The sequence below is a fragment of the Lepidochelys kempii genome, chromosome 18 (assembly GCF_965140265.1).
Source record: "Lepidochelys kempii isolate rLepKem1 chromosome 18, rLepKem1.hap2, whole genome shotgun sequence".
Taxonomy (NCBI): Eukaryota; Metazoa; Chordata; order Testudines; family Cheloniidae; genus Lepidochelys; species Lepidochelys kempii.
In genome coordinates, this window is record NC_133273.1 from 11627984 (window position 1) to 11646312 (window position 18329).

An 18329-nucleotide genomic window follows, 5' to 3' on the forward strand; every position below is an offset into this window, starting at 1 on the left:
AGCTGAGAGACTTTAGGGTAGATTCTTCATTGCCCTGCACTATACATTTACAGCCATTTACCGCTGCACAGAGCAAGGGCGACGTAGGAGTGAATTGCTGCTAGATCAGAACAGGTGCAAGTCACTACACATTGTCCAGAGCAGCAGAGAATCTGGCCCTTCATAGGCAACACCCCAAAAGGAACTGAGCTAACTTCATTGCCCTGTAGTTCCTGGCTGAACGCCCCTCCTTCAGGAGTGCATTTCTTTCCCTTCCTGTTGGGGAAAAACTGGTAGTGAGTTAAGCACTCATGAAAAGGTTCCAGTCTATTTGGTCTGTGGAGTCTCAAGCCTACTATTCACTTGCACCGCACTGTACTGTCTGGTCAGTGGCAGGACTGTAAGGGTTACTTCTCCCCTTTTTTATCACTTGCTCTTATGTGAAAATAATGTTGATGGGCCCAACACTTTCTGCAGAAGGAGATTCCAATAGCTGATGAAAAACACAATACATACTACTTTTTTAAAATAAAAGGATACAAACATCCCTAAACTTTCACAAATGGAGCATTTACCAAAGCATAGCAAAGGCTTCTTGCAGAGAGATTCATGAACAACCACATAACAAAGATGCTACAAAGTCAAGGTGACTAACAGCTTAGTAGAGCAGCACAACAAATCCTGGAGGAAACTTGTACCTGGGAGGAAGAACCAGCGTGATTATTTACTTCAGCCTCCAAATGCAAAGGGCAGTTGTTCCAGGGTGATCTTACTCTTGAGAGGAATTATTCCCTTCTTCCAAAGCAGGAGCACAACAGGCACCAAAGCAGCTTAGTAGAGCTTGAGTTTTAAATCTAAAGAAGTGCCACAAACAAACAGTCTCCAAACGCCTGCCTGCTCCCACCTGCTCTGCTTTTCCACAAGCTGACCACTGCAGGTGCTGCCTTTTATTAATCATCTACAGCCAAGCACTCACCCTTTGAGGTCTGAAAGCTCTGCTCCACAGCAAGCTTCCCCTGGTCACACTCCCCTTCCAAACTAGCTCACCCCTAACTGAGAGGGACCGTCTCTAGGGCTGAGGGGCTTCATGGGGCTATTCAGTTTTTGGCCTCTCTGCTGACAGCACCAGCTATGATGGGTCATGTGCCTGTGCTGGGGTCCACTAGAGATACGGAGAGCACCCCCTGCTTGTTTCACATAGGCTACTAGCCATCAGCTAGTAGTGACTTTTGGTCCCTGACCTAGGCTAGACTCAAACAAGTGACCTAGAGGCAAAAGGCTCCCTTCCCCATGAACAAGGAAAGCACGTTCCTTAGTGCTTGACTCTTACACTATTTCTAGTCTGTCCCCTCAGGAGCTTGCCCCGTATCTAATACACAGTGACAAGCTGCTAGGGGATCCTGACACTTGCAAGTGTCTTCCTTGGTTTTTTTTAACCTTTACACGCACTGTTCTCCAGACATAGCCTACAAGGAACATTAGTTGGCCATTGGCATCAAAGATGGTAATAGATAAACCAGGTTTCTCCTCTTCTGTGAGACTCTCCATCCTCGGTCTTGAGAGGCCTGGCTGAGATTTTTTTTTTCCCCAAAGGGTTTGTTCACCAGCTGCTTCATCATCTCCAGCTTTTGTCCCCCTGGAGACTGCAGCTGTGGGTGATTTTATGTTGTGGCACAAGGGCAGCCACAGTAATAGTTGGAGGGTTTTCCCCCTTATCTTTGTGAAGGTATCTTTGTGAAAGTATCTTCTTCCACAAGCCAAAACACCAAGCCTGTCTTCATTCCTTTCAAAGGGGAGATTAGTGCGGCCACTTGGACAGCAAGTGAGAGCAAATGACATCTAGCCAGCCAGCAAAGGAACACTTCAGAGCTGCTCTCATGCAGTGAGATTTATGGTCAGAGAAGTCTGGTTTTGCTCATCACCTAATTGAAACTAGGGTTTTAAAAAACCATCAAGGCTGCAAAAGTGGACTGCGGGCAAAAGACAGCGCATTGACTTCGGTATGCAGCTTCAAACGAGCTAACAGCATTAATCAACAATAACAAAGTGGTGACTTTTAAGTAACAACACAGTCTTATGGGGCATGAAGGAATCTCCAGATGTCAAAGGGAAAAATCTACTGCTTTTAGCCTCAAAACTACCCCTCAAATACTCCCAGTGGAATGGCTCAATAAATCTGCCATTGTTCTGAGAATGAAGGATGCTCCTGAAATGAATTCACTAGTAATGAACCCTCCCCACCCTCCATCCTTTAAAAACCATAATAAACTTTATAGCCATAGACAGACAGTGCACCACAAGGAATAGCATAGAATCTCCTTTTCAAACCACTAATTTGCTCAACATTGAATGCGGTTGTTCTGTAACAAAGATGAACTAATGGGTTCAGGGAACCCTTCTTCACACTCTACTCACCTTCATCCAGTTCTAGAGCAGACCTCAGATAATGCGTTCAGATGAGAAATGTTCCAGTGAAAATCCTACCCGCCATCCCACCTACCTTCTCTCTATTCCTCTGAGTCCCAGCCTCTCTTACCTGGATGGCAGGTGGTCTTGGGTTAGGGAAGCTATGTCAGATTCTTCAGTGGCTTGCTTCCCTTTCTCAGTGATCTTTGGAGTCTAAAACCCTGTCTTGGAACGACTCCCGCAGTAGGTGACATTAATTGTCCCCTCGGTTCTTTCATTCATGGCTCCTCTGTTGAGATGTCCAGCAAAGGTGCCCGTTAGAATGATGTCTCTTCTGTAATGCAAACCGCTGTCTACTGGGAACTGGATAAGCCCCAACAGTTCATTATCATGATTCCTGTAAAGGGCACCTTTTGCCTGCCTTGGACTATTCATTTGAGTTTTGCTTTGATCTTAGCTGAAAAATCACATCTAAGCCGTGAATACATATATTTCTCTGATATCAAGTGCATGAGCTGCATCATGCATGATAATGAGATTTACCTTTGGTGTGGGCAAGGGGGAACGTCATTGTGGAAACACTGGCAAGGCGGATGGATTGTCACAGGCTGTTCGTCATGTTCAAGCATCCAAATACGTTCCAGCAACACCATTGCAATTAACAATCTAGTGGCATTTAACTCTGGACAGCTCATTTTCAGGAGGTGGTAACTACAAGCTGGGGATGAAGAATGGGATATAAAGACTCAGTCTGGCTGGGATGGATGGATACAGCTGACATAACTCTGTTCCATTTCTGAACATGTATACTGTTCTGTATAATTAACCTTGGACTTCTTTCCCAGCCCTATTACTCCCAGAGAGAGGGGTCTGAGGAACCAGTATCAAACATATTTTCATAAACAGATTGAGCAAAGGACCCTTCCCTTGGGGGGGGGGGGGGAGAGAGAGAATAGGCTAATCTAACAAGGAGGGAAATCAAAGGAGAGAAGAGTGAGCTTGCACAGATGACATGACTAACCCCTTCGTCCAACTGTCTGGAGGGTTTGGAAAGATCAAGAGCTTGAGTTCTCTTTAAAGCAGAAAGCTACCTCCCTGAAAATGGGGACTCTTGGAGAACTCCAGCAGAGTGGAAGGAAAAGTTGTGAGCATTGACAAGAGCAGGCATAGCGTGATCATCGAAATTTCTCTCCATTAACAAACTCTCTAACCCCTATTGTAGTAATTTTTTGCAGTCTCTGTCCAGATGCCACACCATTAAAATGCTCCGATTTATGTCCTCTGGCTCTTTTTTCTCAGAAAAGCTTTCTCCGGTTTAAATTATTATTTGTACATATTGTGGTGGTTCATAGAAGCCCCCACCAAGATTGTTGTGCTGGGTGCTGTACAAACACATCATAAGACAGTCCCTGCCCCAAGGAGCTTGTAGTCTACATAGATCAGACAAAGATTTGGAAGGGACACACAGAGATGGGAAATCATTTGCCCTGGGTCACTGCAAGAGCCAGGAACAGAACTCAGATCTCCTGAGCCCCAGGCCAGTGGTCCATCCACTAGACCATGCTGCTGCATCTTCACATAGTGAGTGTGAGCACATTCCTGAGAATGCAGGAATCTTTGCTCTCTGCAGGAGCAGAGAAAGCTGATGGGGTGGGTGGAGGGCCCAAAGAACATGGAGGCTTGGATGATGCTTTGGCCTTGTCCGAAAAGATGGCAGATGGTAGTGACATAAAGGGAGCACTCAGCCCTTCCTGTTCATAATTATTAGCAGGTCTGGGCCCTTGACACCTAGTGTTACACTGGGAATATTCATTTATTTACAGTGATTTTCTCCCCTCCACTCTCCCGCCTCCAAAAAAAAAAATCCTTTGGCCGCATTTAAGTTACAGGAGATACCCACAAAGGAATTCTCCATTTCAGCCCCTCCTGTTGCATGGCTGTGATTCAAAACTGGTGGACTGAAAGTACTGGCAAGTCAGTAACCGTTCCCACACGACAGTTCGTCACATTAGTTTATTGTTTTTTCTTTACATGGCAGACAGAGTCTTCAGTTTTCCAGAGCAATGTTCAGAACTCAAGCCCCACCAGGTAACACCACGTCTTCACATTGTTTATACTGAATTTTTTATTTTAAAAACAAGTGTCATGAGAGTGCTGCAGAGCTACCAGCGTCAGCCTTGCAAATTTGTACATGCAAAACCTGGGTCTCCCCCCCCGCCTTGAATTTTCATGAGAATTTGTGATTGGGGGGGGGAAGAGGAGGTCAAAGGCAAAATTTCACAAGTTTCACCAGCAGGCATGGTGGAGGGTTGTTGCAAAATTGAAATTCTGCCCTGGAAAACAATGGTGAATTTTCCTGAATATGCAGAGGTGAAAATGTCCCCATCATCATATAGAAATGCCATGAGTTTGAATCAATTATTGTGCAAAGATGGACTCCCTGCCTCCAAAGAATCTTCTTTTGTTGTCTAAGGGGAAAACAGTGAAAAGTTTACTGCAATAATGGGACATTTCTTGTTGATGGTGTGGATATTTTTCTACCATGGCTCAGACTGTAATGGATTTTTAGTGTGGACTGATGCAAGGTCAAACTGGGTGCTGCAATCTTTAGTGGAGTAACAAGATACAAAACTTTAAAAATGGAGCATTTACAATAGGGACGCAAAGACGTGCTTTTAAAATTGTAAATACATATTTACAGGTTTGCATGATAAACCAAAACTGCTCTGGGAAAAGTAGTCATATAATCACAGCATTTACACACTTCTCTCCTTGAGTTTCTTGAACAGTATAATTAATATCACTCTAAAAAAAACCAAAGAAAAGTAAACTGCACAAAATTCAGCTTTAGTAATGTCACAGGTCTACCTTAAAGGCACTAAGCCCAGCAGAATCCAAGCCAGAATCTCCATTTCTAAAAACACCTTGCCCACTCCTAGATACTGAGGGAGGTCTCAAAAGAGTGGGCTATTTTAAGTATAGTTCAGGCCGCAACATGAGGCATCTCTTAAGCAAGAGCCCCTGAGTGACAAGTGAAAATACATCACTTAGTAAACATGCTCATTGTCTAACAACATTGCACTGGAAACTTTAGGGATACCTCAAAGTGGTGCTGGTATTTTTCTCCGATTTGTTGCTACAATGTTAGGTGCTGTCAAAACATACAGGAAGATCATCCGTTTTCTAAAGAACTCTAGTGCAGGTGTTGCCATACAAATTCTGGATCATGAAAAAAGGAAGAAACAAGGACAGGTAAACGAAATAAAAGAGAATTTGCTGCATCCAGTACAGCAGAGTCTATTGTGGAGACCTTTCGATAAAGCTAAATGACTGTAACTTGGAGATTAGGTACAATGGGGCAGGCTCCTAGACATATCTAAGACCCATAAATTGCTTTATCAGTGTGCTGAGATTTTCAAAGCTGCCCAGTGGCTTTGGATATGTGGTTTACATTAATTTTTAATGGGTATTGGACATCCAAATTCATTAAGCAACTACAAAGGTGAAGTTTGTGGAAGCAAGCAGAGGTCACCTCTGCCATATGATAGACCTGCGTGAACGAGGCCCTTTATGAGCAAGAGAGAATATATCTCTTTGTTCAGCCTTCTCACTAACTGCAACACCCTGAAACTTCGTCTTTACAGGCTGTGGTCAATCATCATGGCTCCTTCCTCTCTAAGCCTAACCAAACTAAATTGGCTCTAATGGACGGTCACAATTACTAACCTCCCTATTTGTGGGAAGATGTTGCTTGGTACCATGCACTGTGATGGGCATTTTAGGAATGCTTGTAAAACTCAATCATGGCAGCAATGAATGGGTGCCGAGCTAGTGCCAAATATAACGGAAGCTTTTCGCAAAATGAACGCTTGTCCCATTAGAAAACTGGACTGACACCATCACTGCATTTGAGAGACCACTTAACAGGTGAGTTTCCAGGAGATGCGAGTCCTACAATCTTCTAAAAGCAGTGGCATCACAACCTTTGCAATGTTCCAACATCTTAAAGGTCATGATACACGCTCAGATTGGGGTACCCACAGATTTGGGATATGAACACCTCAGCAAACTCTCCACTCTGGGTGGATTTTCAATGGGTTGCTCAGTTCTATAAAGTGTACAGTACAGTTAGAAGATAAAATGATGTAACAGTCTTTTGAAGATGTAATTGCATAGTATGTCCAACCCCTCTACGTTCCAACAGAAAGAGAAGAATTGCCCAAATCTACCTGCCCTCCCAATGTGGTCACAACAATCTACAATTCTCTCTGAATGTTTTCCCATGCTGTTCCAGTGGCTCTGGATGAGTGGACTTCATATTGCAGGGGATGCGATAGAATCATCCTTTCACCGGCCTCCATAGTTCATGACTCGCTCTCTGCAAAGAAGGACAAGGACAACAAGATGCCGTTGCTTCTGGCACAGAATACCACTGCCCCCCCTCTTTCTCCTGATGAGCTCCTGGTCTCACTCGAACTGGGAATGAACAGAACAGATTATGATATCTAAGGATTACTTTGCCTCATCTTCTCAGTTCAGCACTGTCCTGTGCCTGCAAATACACATAATCACCTGCAATAACGGTGGTCTCCATAGAAAAGTCACCATTTACCCAAAGTGGTATGTGAAAAGTCACAGTCTCCCCTATTCTAACAACAAGAAATAACAGGGGAAACTCAGATATCACTGTCCAATCAATGTTAAATTTTTACTATTCGCCACCATTTCTGATAGTGCAGGAGGCAGTTTGGTTTTCTTATCGTACTAACTTTTTCCCATAATACTAATTTTCTCTATTTCATTTACAGTTTAGTTTAACCAAATATAAACCTATTTCAGGGTTCAAGACCCTGCACCCATCTAGGATCTCAACCCTGTAGACATTTGCACATGTACTTAACTTTACGCACATAAGTGGTAATAATAATATCTCGCTCTTATGTAGCGCTTTTCATCAGTAGATCCCAAAAGAGGTCAGTATCATTATCCCTATTTTGCATGCGGTGAATCTGAGGCACAGAGACGAGGTGGCTTGCCCAAGGTCACCCAGCAGGCCAGTGACCGAGCCAGGACTAAAATCCAGGTCTTGAGTCCCAGTCTAGTGTTCTATCCACTAGGTTCTATCCAACAGCACTTTAGCAGCTTTCAACAAACTTTTTATTACTGAGTTGGGCTTCTTCAACTACCCGGATTAGTCAAAACTTCCTCTGATGTACGGAGAAGTGAGTCATTTCAGGATCACTAGGGGGACTGGGCCAGATCCTCAGCTGAGGAAAATTTATGTCACTCCCTTGATTACAATGAAGCTACGCTGATTTACACCAGCTGAGGATCTGAGCTAATGTATTTAAAATGCAACATGGCACTATTTTTTGTATTAAAAATGTCTCCTACCAAAGAAGCAAATAGTGAAGTCAAGGCTATTAAATATGTAAATTAATATGCAAATAAGGGGTCTAGTTCTTAAGCTACTGGCACATTGCCAAGGCATCCCCTGGTGGTTTGGGTGCAGTTGCCTTGATATTAAGAATAGAGTGACATTAAGCCTTTGGCCCTTTCGTCCCATAGGATCTCAAAGCACTTCAGCACTTCTGCGAACAGCAGAAAAGAAATGCGGTCCTGTCTGAGGTGGAGGGTGGCAAGCAAATGGCACACAGGTCCCTGCCCAGCAGCACAGGAGGAATGGAGAATCGGAGCACTTATAAGAATTGCCAAGGGCTCAAAGATCCACCTGTAGGAGTGGCACAGTGAGCTTTAAGGCCTCTTCCACAAGGCTCTCACATAGGGCGTGGAGTGGAACTCTGTTCTCCTGTTGAAGGAGAATGGAGCGCTAAATCAACCCTGCCAGGACTTGAACCTATGGGTCCAACGGGTCTAGGTGTTTCAGAACAAGAGGAAAGGATGGTCTTATGGGCCTGGCTAAAGCAGGGGACTAGGACTCACATATAGAGTTCTATTCCCAGCTCTCTTTGTGACCTTGGGCAAGTCATTGAGCCTGTGTGCCTCAGTTTCCCCACCAGTAACTGAGGACAATAGTTAGCTGCCTCACAGGGGTTCTCTGAGGTGAGCTAACATTTGTAAAGTGCTTTGGCTACAGAAATGCAAAGCACCACAAAGCGCTGTGTGGTCATCAGTACCAGGGGCAACTGCCTTGCTGTACCTGGTTTGATGTGCAGAAGAGTCTATTCCTTGAAGAAGTGGGCCGTCGTGCAGTTGGATCTCTTGCATTGCCTGGTGCTGGTGTTCTGAGAAGAGGAGGGGGGACATCTAGAGGCCGTGCGGAGTCTGTAACTGCATAAAGAGGCAGGAGAAACTCTCTCTCACACACGCACACACATCATATTTGGGATAAAAGCAGAGGCAGGCCACATATCCAACACACAATCTCAGTTCAAACATTTACCCCAACCTACTTGCCAGGCTGGTGGCCCAGTATCATATGAAAGCCGGGGTACCTTTCCCAGGCTTGATCCAAAGCTCACTGGGAGACCTTCCATTGGCTCCAACTGACTTTGTACAAAGGCTCTAGACCCAGGTGCTGCCAAAGTTGCTCATGAAAACGAGGGGGTGTCTTGCAATTGCTCTGCAGTGCAATTTAGGTGAAAACTCAGGAGAAAGTTGAGTGTGTTCTCCCTGACCCCCTTCTCTCCCCCGCCTCACCGCCTCCCCGATGTCCAGGCTCAGAGAACTATGTGGAGAACCTTCCAGGAAGGACAAACTGGACATCAATAGTCAACAGGGCTGTGACTGCAGCGGGCCCCCTGTGCAGAATAGCTGGCAGAGTCAGGGTCTATTTTGTCATGTCGCCATGCCATGTCATTGTTTTGCATCTGTGTTGATGCAAAACGCATTTCACATTACATAAAAAAAACACATACACTAACAGGGTAAGGTGTTCAAAAAGGCCAGGTGCTCAACTACACTCCTAAGCTGCATGCCCCATCACCACGAAAGCTCTTGCAAATCAGATAATTGCACACACAAATAACCAAAAGCAGAGTGGTTAACTCTTATGATTTTATTGCAAGGCTTTTGATATTTGCTTTTTACCTTCAGCCCTAGGTCCCCGGATCCTGTGACTACGTGAGAATCTCATCTTTCATCTCAAAATAAAAATTATGTTTCTAGTTTTCAGGGTTGGTGATAAAAGCTACTGACAAGGCGAAAAGAGCATGTAAAAGGCTAAAAGACCAAAAGGCAAGGATAAAAAGAATCACACATCTATTAGTTTTTGAAAAAGCATTCCGGCTTAAAAGAAATATTTCATGATTTTTGAACACTTGTGGTTGCCAGTACCACAGCACCGGTTATTTGCACAAATCTGTACAGTGTTTGTACACAGAGCTGTGGTAACGACCCTGCATATTGCACATGCAGAGCCTGACCAAGACTAACACTATGTTATTATCAACTTACATTCCAACAGAGGGACCTCTTTCAAAAATCTATTACTACAATACTCAAGAAGCTAGTTTTTGCTCCAGCATATTTTTACAGTTCAAAGGAAATCTTTGAAAAGGGACCTTTGACCTTAATGATAGTCCCCAGCCGTAGGTTTTGTAAAATGTTTCACAAAACCTGGTATCAAATTAGAACTGTTTTTTTAAAAATTGTACAATGGTTCATGAAATTTAATCAATTTTTTAAAAGTGTGAATTTGTCATCAACATTTGGAAAATAGAAAAATGTCAATCAGGCCTAATAAAAATATTTTCTGGGATGTTTAAAATAATCCATGAAAATAGTTGTTTAGTTTGGATTTGAGTCTGCAGTGTTTGCATATGTAAACATTGTAGCACTGGGCAAGTGCATGAGAACCAGAAAGTGAAAACGGCCAGTAGAAAAAAAGCCAATTTTCATTGCCCAAGATGATGAATGCTCCCAAATGAAATAATGGAAATGGTAACAAGTAAATAAAAGTTGACCTTTCTTTTGATTTTAGCAATTAAAATGTTACTGGTAACACAAGGAAGAAAATAAGTTTGGCTTGGATTTTTTTAAGCAGAATGTGTCCACCTAAATATTGATTAATGTCAAGGATGCCTTGCAACTTTCAAAAGTCCTTTATAAAATTAATAATAATACACATTCATGTATTAGGCAAATGCCCAAAGACCTTTGTGCACCTTAACATATAGAATGAAAAATAAAATATAGGCAGGCAACATGCCTGAAAAGATTCACCTCTTACCCCTCCTCCCAAAAACTCAACCCCCAACATTAAAGTAGATCCAAATTTTTTTTTTTTTTTGCATTTCAACTAGTTCTTACAGTAGATCCCTTACCTTGTGTTTTGGGGTGTGAGAGACTGAGAATGTTTTTTAAAGAGCCAGATTGAGGCTGAAAATTAACTCCTGGATATTTTATTGACCACTTTGTCTCGTGTTCTCTACTTAAAAATCACTGAAGCCATATGGTTAACTATGGACTGTTTCCTGTGCCAAAGGCTAGTGAGTGCTGTCTGTTGTAAGAGTGCCTGTGGGAAATCTGTTGCTGTGCCATTATGTTGGCAGTCCTCAAATTCCATCAGACTCCTGCGTGGTGCATCTTCACTAGGAAAGAAGGTGTGTTCTTGCCTCAAATTAGCTAGTATGTGGTAACTCAAGAGGTCAAATGCTAATGGAGACAAGGCATTTTGTAGATCTAGTATGTGTTAGCAAGTTGAGGTAAACCTTAGACTTCCCCATAGTCCTTACCTTGACCTGCTAATGTGAAAACTACAACCTGCCTCGTCTTCATGAGGATTTTACCCAAGAACACACCTTTCTTCCCAGTGAACACAAGGTCTAAGAGACTCTACATCAGGTCAATAGATCCTGATGGGGATGTGTGCATGTGCAAAGAATCCACATATCTCCTGCTGCTGCAAGGGGAGAAGCTTGTGCAAATTATCTTCCACCCTCCACCATGGACTGTTCTGCAGCTCCTGGTCCTCTCCTACTCTCCTGGGATGGTGGGGGAATGGGGTCAAGCTACGTGCCACAGAGGGCCCGACTTGTGGTGTGGAGGAACTGCTGGACTCTTGGGTAACCTCACCCATGCACAAGTGGCATGGAGTGTGTGTGTGTGTGGGGGGGGGAGATTATCTTCACCCCAGTTGGTCCTGGTTTCAATTCATGGCTTATATCTTCATTTCAGAGCTGTCAGTCGAGATCAGACATGCACTGGCTGTCCATCCCGGCTTAGGAGGGAGTGTCCTGTCCAGGGGATATTTACTACTGGCCCTCCCTCCCCCATTTTGTCCCTGCAAAGCTTTCCTCACTCAGTAGGGCTCAATGCTGTCCAAAGGGACAGTGCACGAGTTGTTAATTGTGTCGATCGCGGAAATCTTCCGCTGAGAAGCACCAAGCAGTAGTATCATTGTTACTTTGCTGTGTTGTGCAATAGCAAGTTCCAACACCACCACTTACGTGGGGGTTTTCAGAAAGTCAGCCAGCTCAGAATAAAGGAAAGACGCCCCATCCTGTGTGAGAGGGGTGGAAAAGTATTCACTGAATCACGACCTTAAAGCTTGAAAGCGGTAGCAGCAAAGATGTGTTAAAAACCAAGGAAATGAACATGTTTTAAACACCACAGCAGGCCAGGGCCTTTTCACAAAGGCACAACACTTGGAACGTTCTCAGTGCAAGCTAAACATCATTTATGGCAATGCACGCCAGCCTGTGCGATGGGACACGCGCTGACCTCTACTCATCAGAGCAGCAGCCACCTCCCATCCTTTGCAGCGAGAGCCCTGTTCAGAGAAGTACATAACAATCCCCCACATGGTGGTGCCATTGCCTTCCCAGCCAGAGAGAAGGCGTAGCATTGTCTGGAGCCGGGCAAGGGATGGCAGAACGAACCGACACTGATGTAGCAACTTAATGCATCAGGAATGAACTCAATAATGACAAACAGTCGCAGGGGATCACACCCCAAACACCACATGAAGCCCATCTGGGACAGATGTAGGATGCATTGGACCTGTCTACAACAGCAACACAAGGCTCTTCTGTTTCGCTTCCATTTTTGCAATATTTACGGAGCTTGTTATGCCCACAAAGTGTTCTGAATGGGTCAGGATGGAGCCCTGCACTGTTATGAACAATTTTAATGATTGGATCCCACAGAAAAACACGCCGGGTCTCTATTGACCTTAAATTAACCTCTTGGGAGGCTCATGAGCTTGCTTCTTACAATAAGAAAAGGAGGACTTGTGGCACCTTAGAGACTAACCAATTTATTTGAGCATGAGCTTTCGTGAGCTACAGCTCACTTCATCGGATGCATGTAGCTCACGAAAGCTCATGCTCAAATAAATTGGTTAGTCTCTAAGGTGCCACAAGTACTCCTTTTCTTTTTGCGAATACAGACTAACACGGCTGTTACTCTGAAACCTTCTTACAATAGTTGCAGCTCTGCTTTTGGGACAGGTGGATCAGCGAGCAGGTGAGAGATATTGCCAAGAAGTCAGTAAGCCACTGCATGCACATTAAAGCATTTGAAAATCCTGCAACTGCACTAGCTCTAAAATCAGTTATCGCTCTGTCAGCTGGCATGGACACTGGACACTTGCAGATGTTCTCCCACCATTGCCACTTCCCCACCGGGGACAATAATGACAATGAGGCACTGTAACCAAACCCCTGTGCCTCACTGATGCTAGCGCCCCCACCATGGCTAGCAGGGGGGCAGAGCAAAGGGGAGAGAATTTCAGCCCAGTGGTGGTGATGCCCAGTTATGATGCAGCCTCAGTAGCGTATCAAGTCCACTCCTGCACCACAGTTCAAGAGATACTTCTCACTGCAGAACTGGGCTGACCTCAGAAAAAAATAAGGAGTGTACAGGGGGAAGGCAAAGAGAAGTATCATTAAGTGCTTGTCTGAACAAGGTTTTTGTACGGATCTAACTAAATTGGTTAAAAAAAAAGATTTAGTTAAATCAGTGCAGCGGCTTGGATTGCCAACCCTCCAGGAATTAAAGATTAATCTTTAATTCCTAAAGATTATGTCATAATGAAACCTCCAGGAACACGTCCAACCAAAATTGACAAACCTACAACCTCCTAGAATAGACACGGTTACACTGACATAAAGGGAGTTATATTGGTCTGGCTTGTTTTGGTAAAATTCCTAATTGATTTAAACTAAGTTATAATTAGACACTCAAACTAAAATAGGAGTGTCCACACGGGGGGGAGGGGGGGTTTGCACCATATTAACTAAATTGGTTTGAGTTAAACCAGGGCAACTTGCTCATGTAGACAAGACCTAAGGCTCCTCCCTGTACGTTAGGGACACAGCTCCAGTATGCTGGACGGCTGTGCCGTTGATTTTAGAGAGAGTTACAGCAGTAGAATCTACCGCAATGCTCTGAAATGTAGAGATGAAGGGTTTGAAAGCAATCGACTTTCAGTGAAAAGTAACATTTTCCAAAACCTCTAATGTCTACTGCTCCAACCTCCCCAAACCCTTGAACACTGGGTTGGAAGCAGAAGGATGTGTAATTTAGCTAGCCCATTAGAAAAAGGTACATTAAACATACACTCCCCTCCTTTACAAAGAGCACTTGGCATTTTCATGCAAATTACCTTGTCTTCCACCAGAGGTGAGCAATTTACATTCTTGAAAGGTGTTTTTCAGTCCTCCACATTACCCATTTAAGTCCCAGAAACATCAGCTGTGTAACTAGTGGGAATGAAGCCCGGAGGCTATTTGTCATGATTGCTAGATAAATCAAGATCCAAAAGGATTAAAGATCCTGCTGAGACATTATAAATGGGGCAGTATAGTAACAAAATAACCAGTTATCAGATTAGCAGCCGTGTTAGTCTGTATCTGCAAAAAGAAAAGGAGTACTTGTGGCACCTTAGAGGCTAACAAATTTATTTGAGCATTAACCAGTGTTAGTATATGGTGAAGAGGACAGAATTTAAAGGAACTGTAGTGAGGATTTTAGGGTTTAATATTTGACTTAATTGAAAAATGTTTTTCTTGGAGAGCTTAAGTTTCTGATCCCCTAATTTAACAACAAAATATGTACACGGTCAGAAGTCTCTTTCCCCCCTCCCCCCCGGCTCCACATCCTCCACACCCAATCACAACCTGGTTTAGTTCTTAACATAGAGCATAATTATTGCCCTCTATCATCATCAATTTAAGATCCATAAGCAAACCAACTTCAGCAGATGCAGACTGACATCAGTAGGTTCAAAAAACCTCTTGGACAAGTTTCAGAGTAGCAGCTGTGTTAGTCTGTATTCGCAAAACGAAAAGGAGGACTTGCGGCACCTTAGAGACTAACCAATTTATCTGAGCATGAGCTTTCGTGAAATTCAGCTCACTTCATCGGATGCGTTCAGATTTATATACACACAGAACATGAAAAAATGGGTGTTATCATACACACTGTAAGGAGAGTGATCACTTAAGATGAGCTAAAGTGATCACTCTCCTTACAGTGTGTATGATAACACCCATTTTTTCATGTTCTGTGTGTATATATAAATCTCCTCACTGTATTTTCCACTGAATGCATCCGATGAAGTGAGCTGTAGCTCACGAAAGCTTATGCTCAGATAAATCGGTTAGTCTCTAAGGTGCCACAAGTACTTCTTTTCTTCTTGGACAAGTGCATCTCCAAACTGCCAACCTTCTGGGTTTGCAAAACTGGGCTGGTTAACCACCTGGGAACAGGGTTTTTAGTACTTCCCACTTCCGGTCAGGTATGAAACACTGCGACTATGTTACCTTGCTAAACGAACTCTCTCTCAGCTGCATTAGAATAGTGCTTACTGGGAAAGTGAATTCACAGAACAGCCACCAGGGGACACTGAGAAATATTAGCTAACATCAGTTCCATGGATTGTACTGTGGAGCAGGGAACTTTTCGAAGGGAAACAAGGGAGGGCCTACTGGACCAGAAGAAATTTGTTGACAGATTTTCTTGCACATTTTACTCTACAGCTATATACTTAGGAATTGGAAAGTCCTTATTCTGCTTACCGAAACGGAGAATTTCCGTGTGTCCCACTGCAGTTCTTTTGAGAGTGTTATGTGCTCAATTCAGACCAGTGGGAGGGAAGCTGGGTCACGGGGCTAGATTTGATTTTACAGGCACCAAACAAAGGGACACAAAGGAATAATCCAAATAATGTGATTTTATGGTCAATTCTCTCAAACCACCAAAGCTAGAAAAAGCTCATTTATCACTGAGAAGCTGGAATGCCCAGCTTTCTAGAGGTGTGGAGCTGGAGTGTCTAGCCATGGTGGTTTAGGGGACATCATGACAATGGTCACTGCTCCCTCAGGCCAACACAAAACTATCAGGCCATCCCCAAGTCAATTTCACTGTGCAGATGGCCCCCTAAGGGTGGCATTTTCAAGACTGCTCAGTGCTGGCTCAACTCTGCTCCCATTTAAATCAAAAGGTAAGATTCCTACAGACTCCAGACATAGGATCAGTGTTAGGCCAGCGCTGAGACCCCTGAAAACCTCACCCTTTGTTTAAAGCCTGATGCAATTCTTATGGGGGTGGGGGGGGGCAATCTGAACATGTGAGAAGGTGAATCCATGTAACAAAGTGACATCTAACTCACCATTTACAATTACACCCAAGATTTTCAAAAGCAAATAGTGATTTCTGGGAGCCCAGCCTCAGAGGCTGGAAGGGTCCTGATTTTCAGAGAGTGGATGCTCTGCGCTTTCAGGCCCCATCGAGATGTCTCCAGTTGGACTCCCAGAAATCACTGGCCGCTTTTGGAAATCTTGGCCTGAGCCTTTACAGTGAGATGGACTGGATTGCTTCAGCAATGTATCTTGCGGCCCTTTTTAAGGTGCACATTGAGTTTGGAGTGCCAAAAGGTGAAGAACACTGGATTAAAACGAGAAGTACTCAAATGCATCTTTTATGCTGCCATAAAATCTAATTGGATAGTTTGATAAAAGTCTTCCATGTGCACTGAATTGCCCTCTTGGTTGGGGGAACGAATAAAGCTCATCATTTAATAGCAACAGAAAGAATATCATAGATCGGGAAGACTTCATATAATCTTTATTTACCCTCTATATGAATGTGCTCACCCCAGCTGAGTTATAAAAAGAACATGAGAGAAAACACGGTTGGTTAGCACTAAGGGCTAGCAGAACTGAAATGGCTTGGTTCAGCCCTGCATATCTCATCACGTAATTTGCTTCAGACAAAACAACACACACAGAAGGATCAGCACAGGGAAAAAACGCTTTGGGTGTAGCCGATTTAAAAGACGCTTTGATGTGATAATGTGTTTGCAGTACTGCAGGGAACTGACACATACACAAGCCAGTCTAGTTACTAGTGTAATAACTGTCACCTTGATTGTCACTGGGGACTGAAGCTAGGGCCAGCAAAGCTAAGATCATGAACTAAAGGGCTAAGTGTCCTAGTTGGCAGACTTAGCAGGCATGTTCTCTGCAGCTCAGGCACAGAAGGAGTTACGGAACACAAACTGCACAATGGGTTACACTTCTAATACGCATTTGTGCACGGACAGAGTCTCAAGGAATCTAAAAATGAAACCCTAAGAAAGGGGCCATGTAGTTTGGTGAAACCACGCAAGGCAGCACAATGGGGCAAGAGTGAATCATCTAGCATTTCTCTAACCCCTCACACCCCAAAGAACTGAACAGCCAAACTTGCGCCCAAGCAAAACACAATCAAATCTGAACCCTGCAATACACTGAAATAGCAGCATAACCGCTACTCAAACGGAGGCCTGGGGTAGAGAAATTCACACCCTGAGCACGACAGCTATGCCAACCTAGTCGCTGCTGTAGATGCAGCTAGGTCTTCTGCTGAACCTTGCTACTGCCTCGGAGAGGCCGATTACCTCCAGCGATAGAAAAACCCCTTCCCTTGCTGTAGGGGGCGTCTATGCTATGGAGCTGCAGCTCCTGTGCCACGGTAGTGCCCACAGTGTAGGTATGGCCTCCGTTAAACCCAGCAGGCTGGATTTGCCGAGAGGCAGCTACACCAGCTCCTGCTGGAGTAAATGCCCTAAGAAAGGACAAGAGAGCCATACAAGGTGCCTACAATCTTCCCTCCAATGGATAGGATATAGCCAGGGCAACTGGGAGATGCATCGATTCAGCTCATCCCGACAGCAGCCTCCACTGGCAGGGCTTCCTGAGGAGTAAAGCTTCTTTCTCCCCAGCAGAACCCGTGTGGGGAGAGCAACAATGAAAACACCGCCTATCCTCCCCTGGATGCGAGTTTTCCCTTCAGGGTACGGTGACTCTCACTTCTATAGTATGTGCCCTGCCTATGCAGAGCAACAGGTTCCGACACGAAAGGAAACGTATCCAAATAAAACTGCAGAAGGAACTGATGTAGACTCTGTGCTTTACCTTGAATTGGGCCCTGGTACCAGGATTAACCCTCTCACTCTTCTTAAGTGGCATAGTGACAAGTGGTCAAAGCCTGTTTTTCATCTCATCTGAAAGGTGGCACTGCTCCAAAAGCACAATGCCATCTAGCACTCTGCCTGGGCACCGGGCCAAGAACGACTCAGAAAAATGGAGTGTCACCTGCTGAATCAACCAACGCCACTTCTCACAGCTCCTTGGCAGTTCTTGTATCCAAGTAATGACTCAGCCAGCCCTGCTTGGATTATGAAACTTAAAAGGATCACGCAGCATGAGGTGCTATGCCTATTTTGAAAGGCTTGTCGCCGGTTCTCAAACTACCATCTGCAAAACAACTTGCTGTTGTCACTATGGAAAAGCATCTGTCAGTCTTCTAGATATGGGTGTGCTGTTTTTTTTCAACCTAACCCAAGAAATCAAGTACTTCTGTGCATTTACTTGACTGGTTGCTTCGTGCTGTTCTTTGACGTAAACTCAACCAAGGAGTGACAAGACAAACTGCAACATGATCTAGAGGGAGCAGCAGGGAGAGAGAAGATTCAGTACTAATAAATATAAATTTCT

At 44.2% G+C, this 18329-nt stretch overlaps 1 protein-coding gene across 4 annotated transcripts in view; it reads right to left on the reverse strand.

Moving 5' to 3' along the window:
* Positions 1-5058: 5058 nt before the first annotated feature.
* The window catches only part of PRDM2 (PR/SET domain 2), a 119505-nt gene continuing 106234 nt past the window's right edge, over positions 5059-18329 (reverse strand). For 3 of the 4 annotated variants that reach the window (XM_073317137.1, XM_073317135.1, XM_073317138.1), the window contains one exon: positions 8589-8676. Coding sequence is in view for 1 of the 4 variants with exons in the window: in XM_073317134.1 (XP_073173235.1) it covers positions 8568-8676 (109 nt within the window). In the remaining 3 variants the exon portion in view is untranslated. Of the gene's footprint in view, positions 5605-6614; positions 6764-8545; positions 8677-18329 lie in introns of those variants that run through there. The other variant, XM_073317134.1, reaches the window with a different exon arrangement.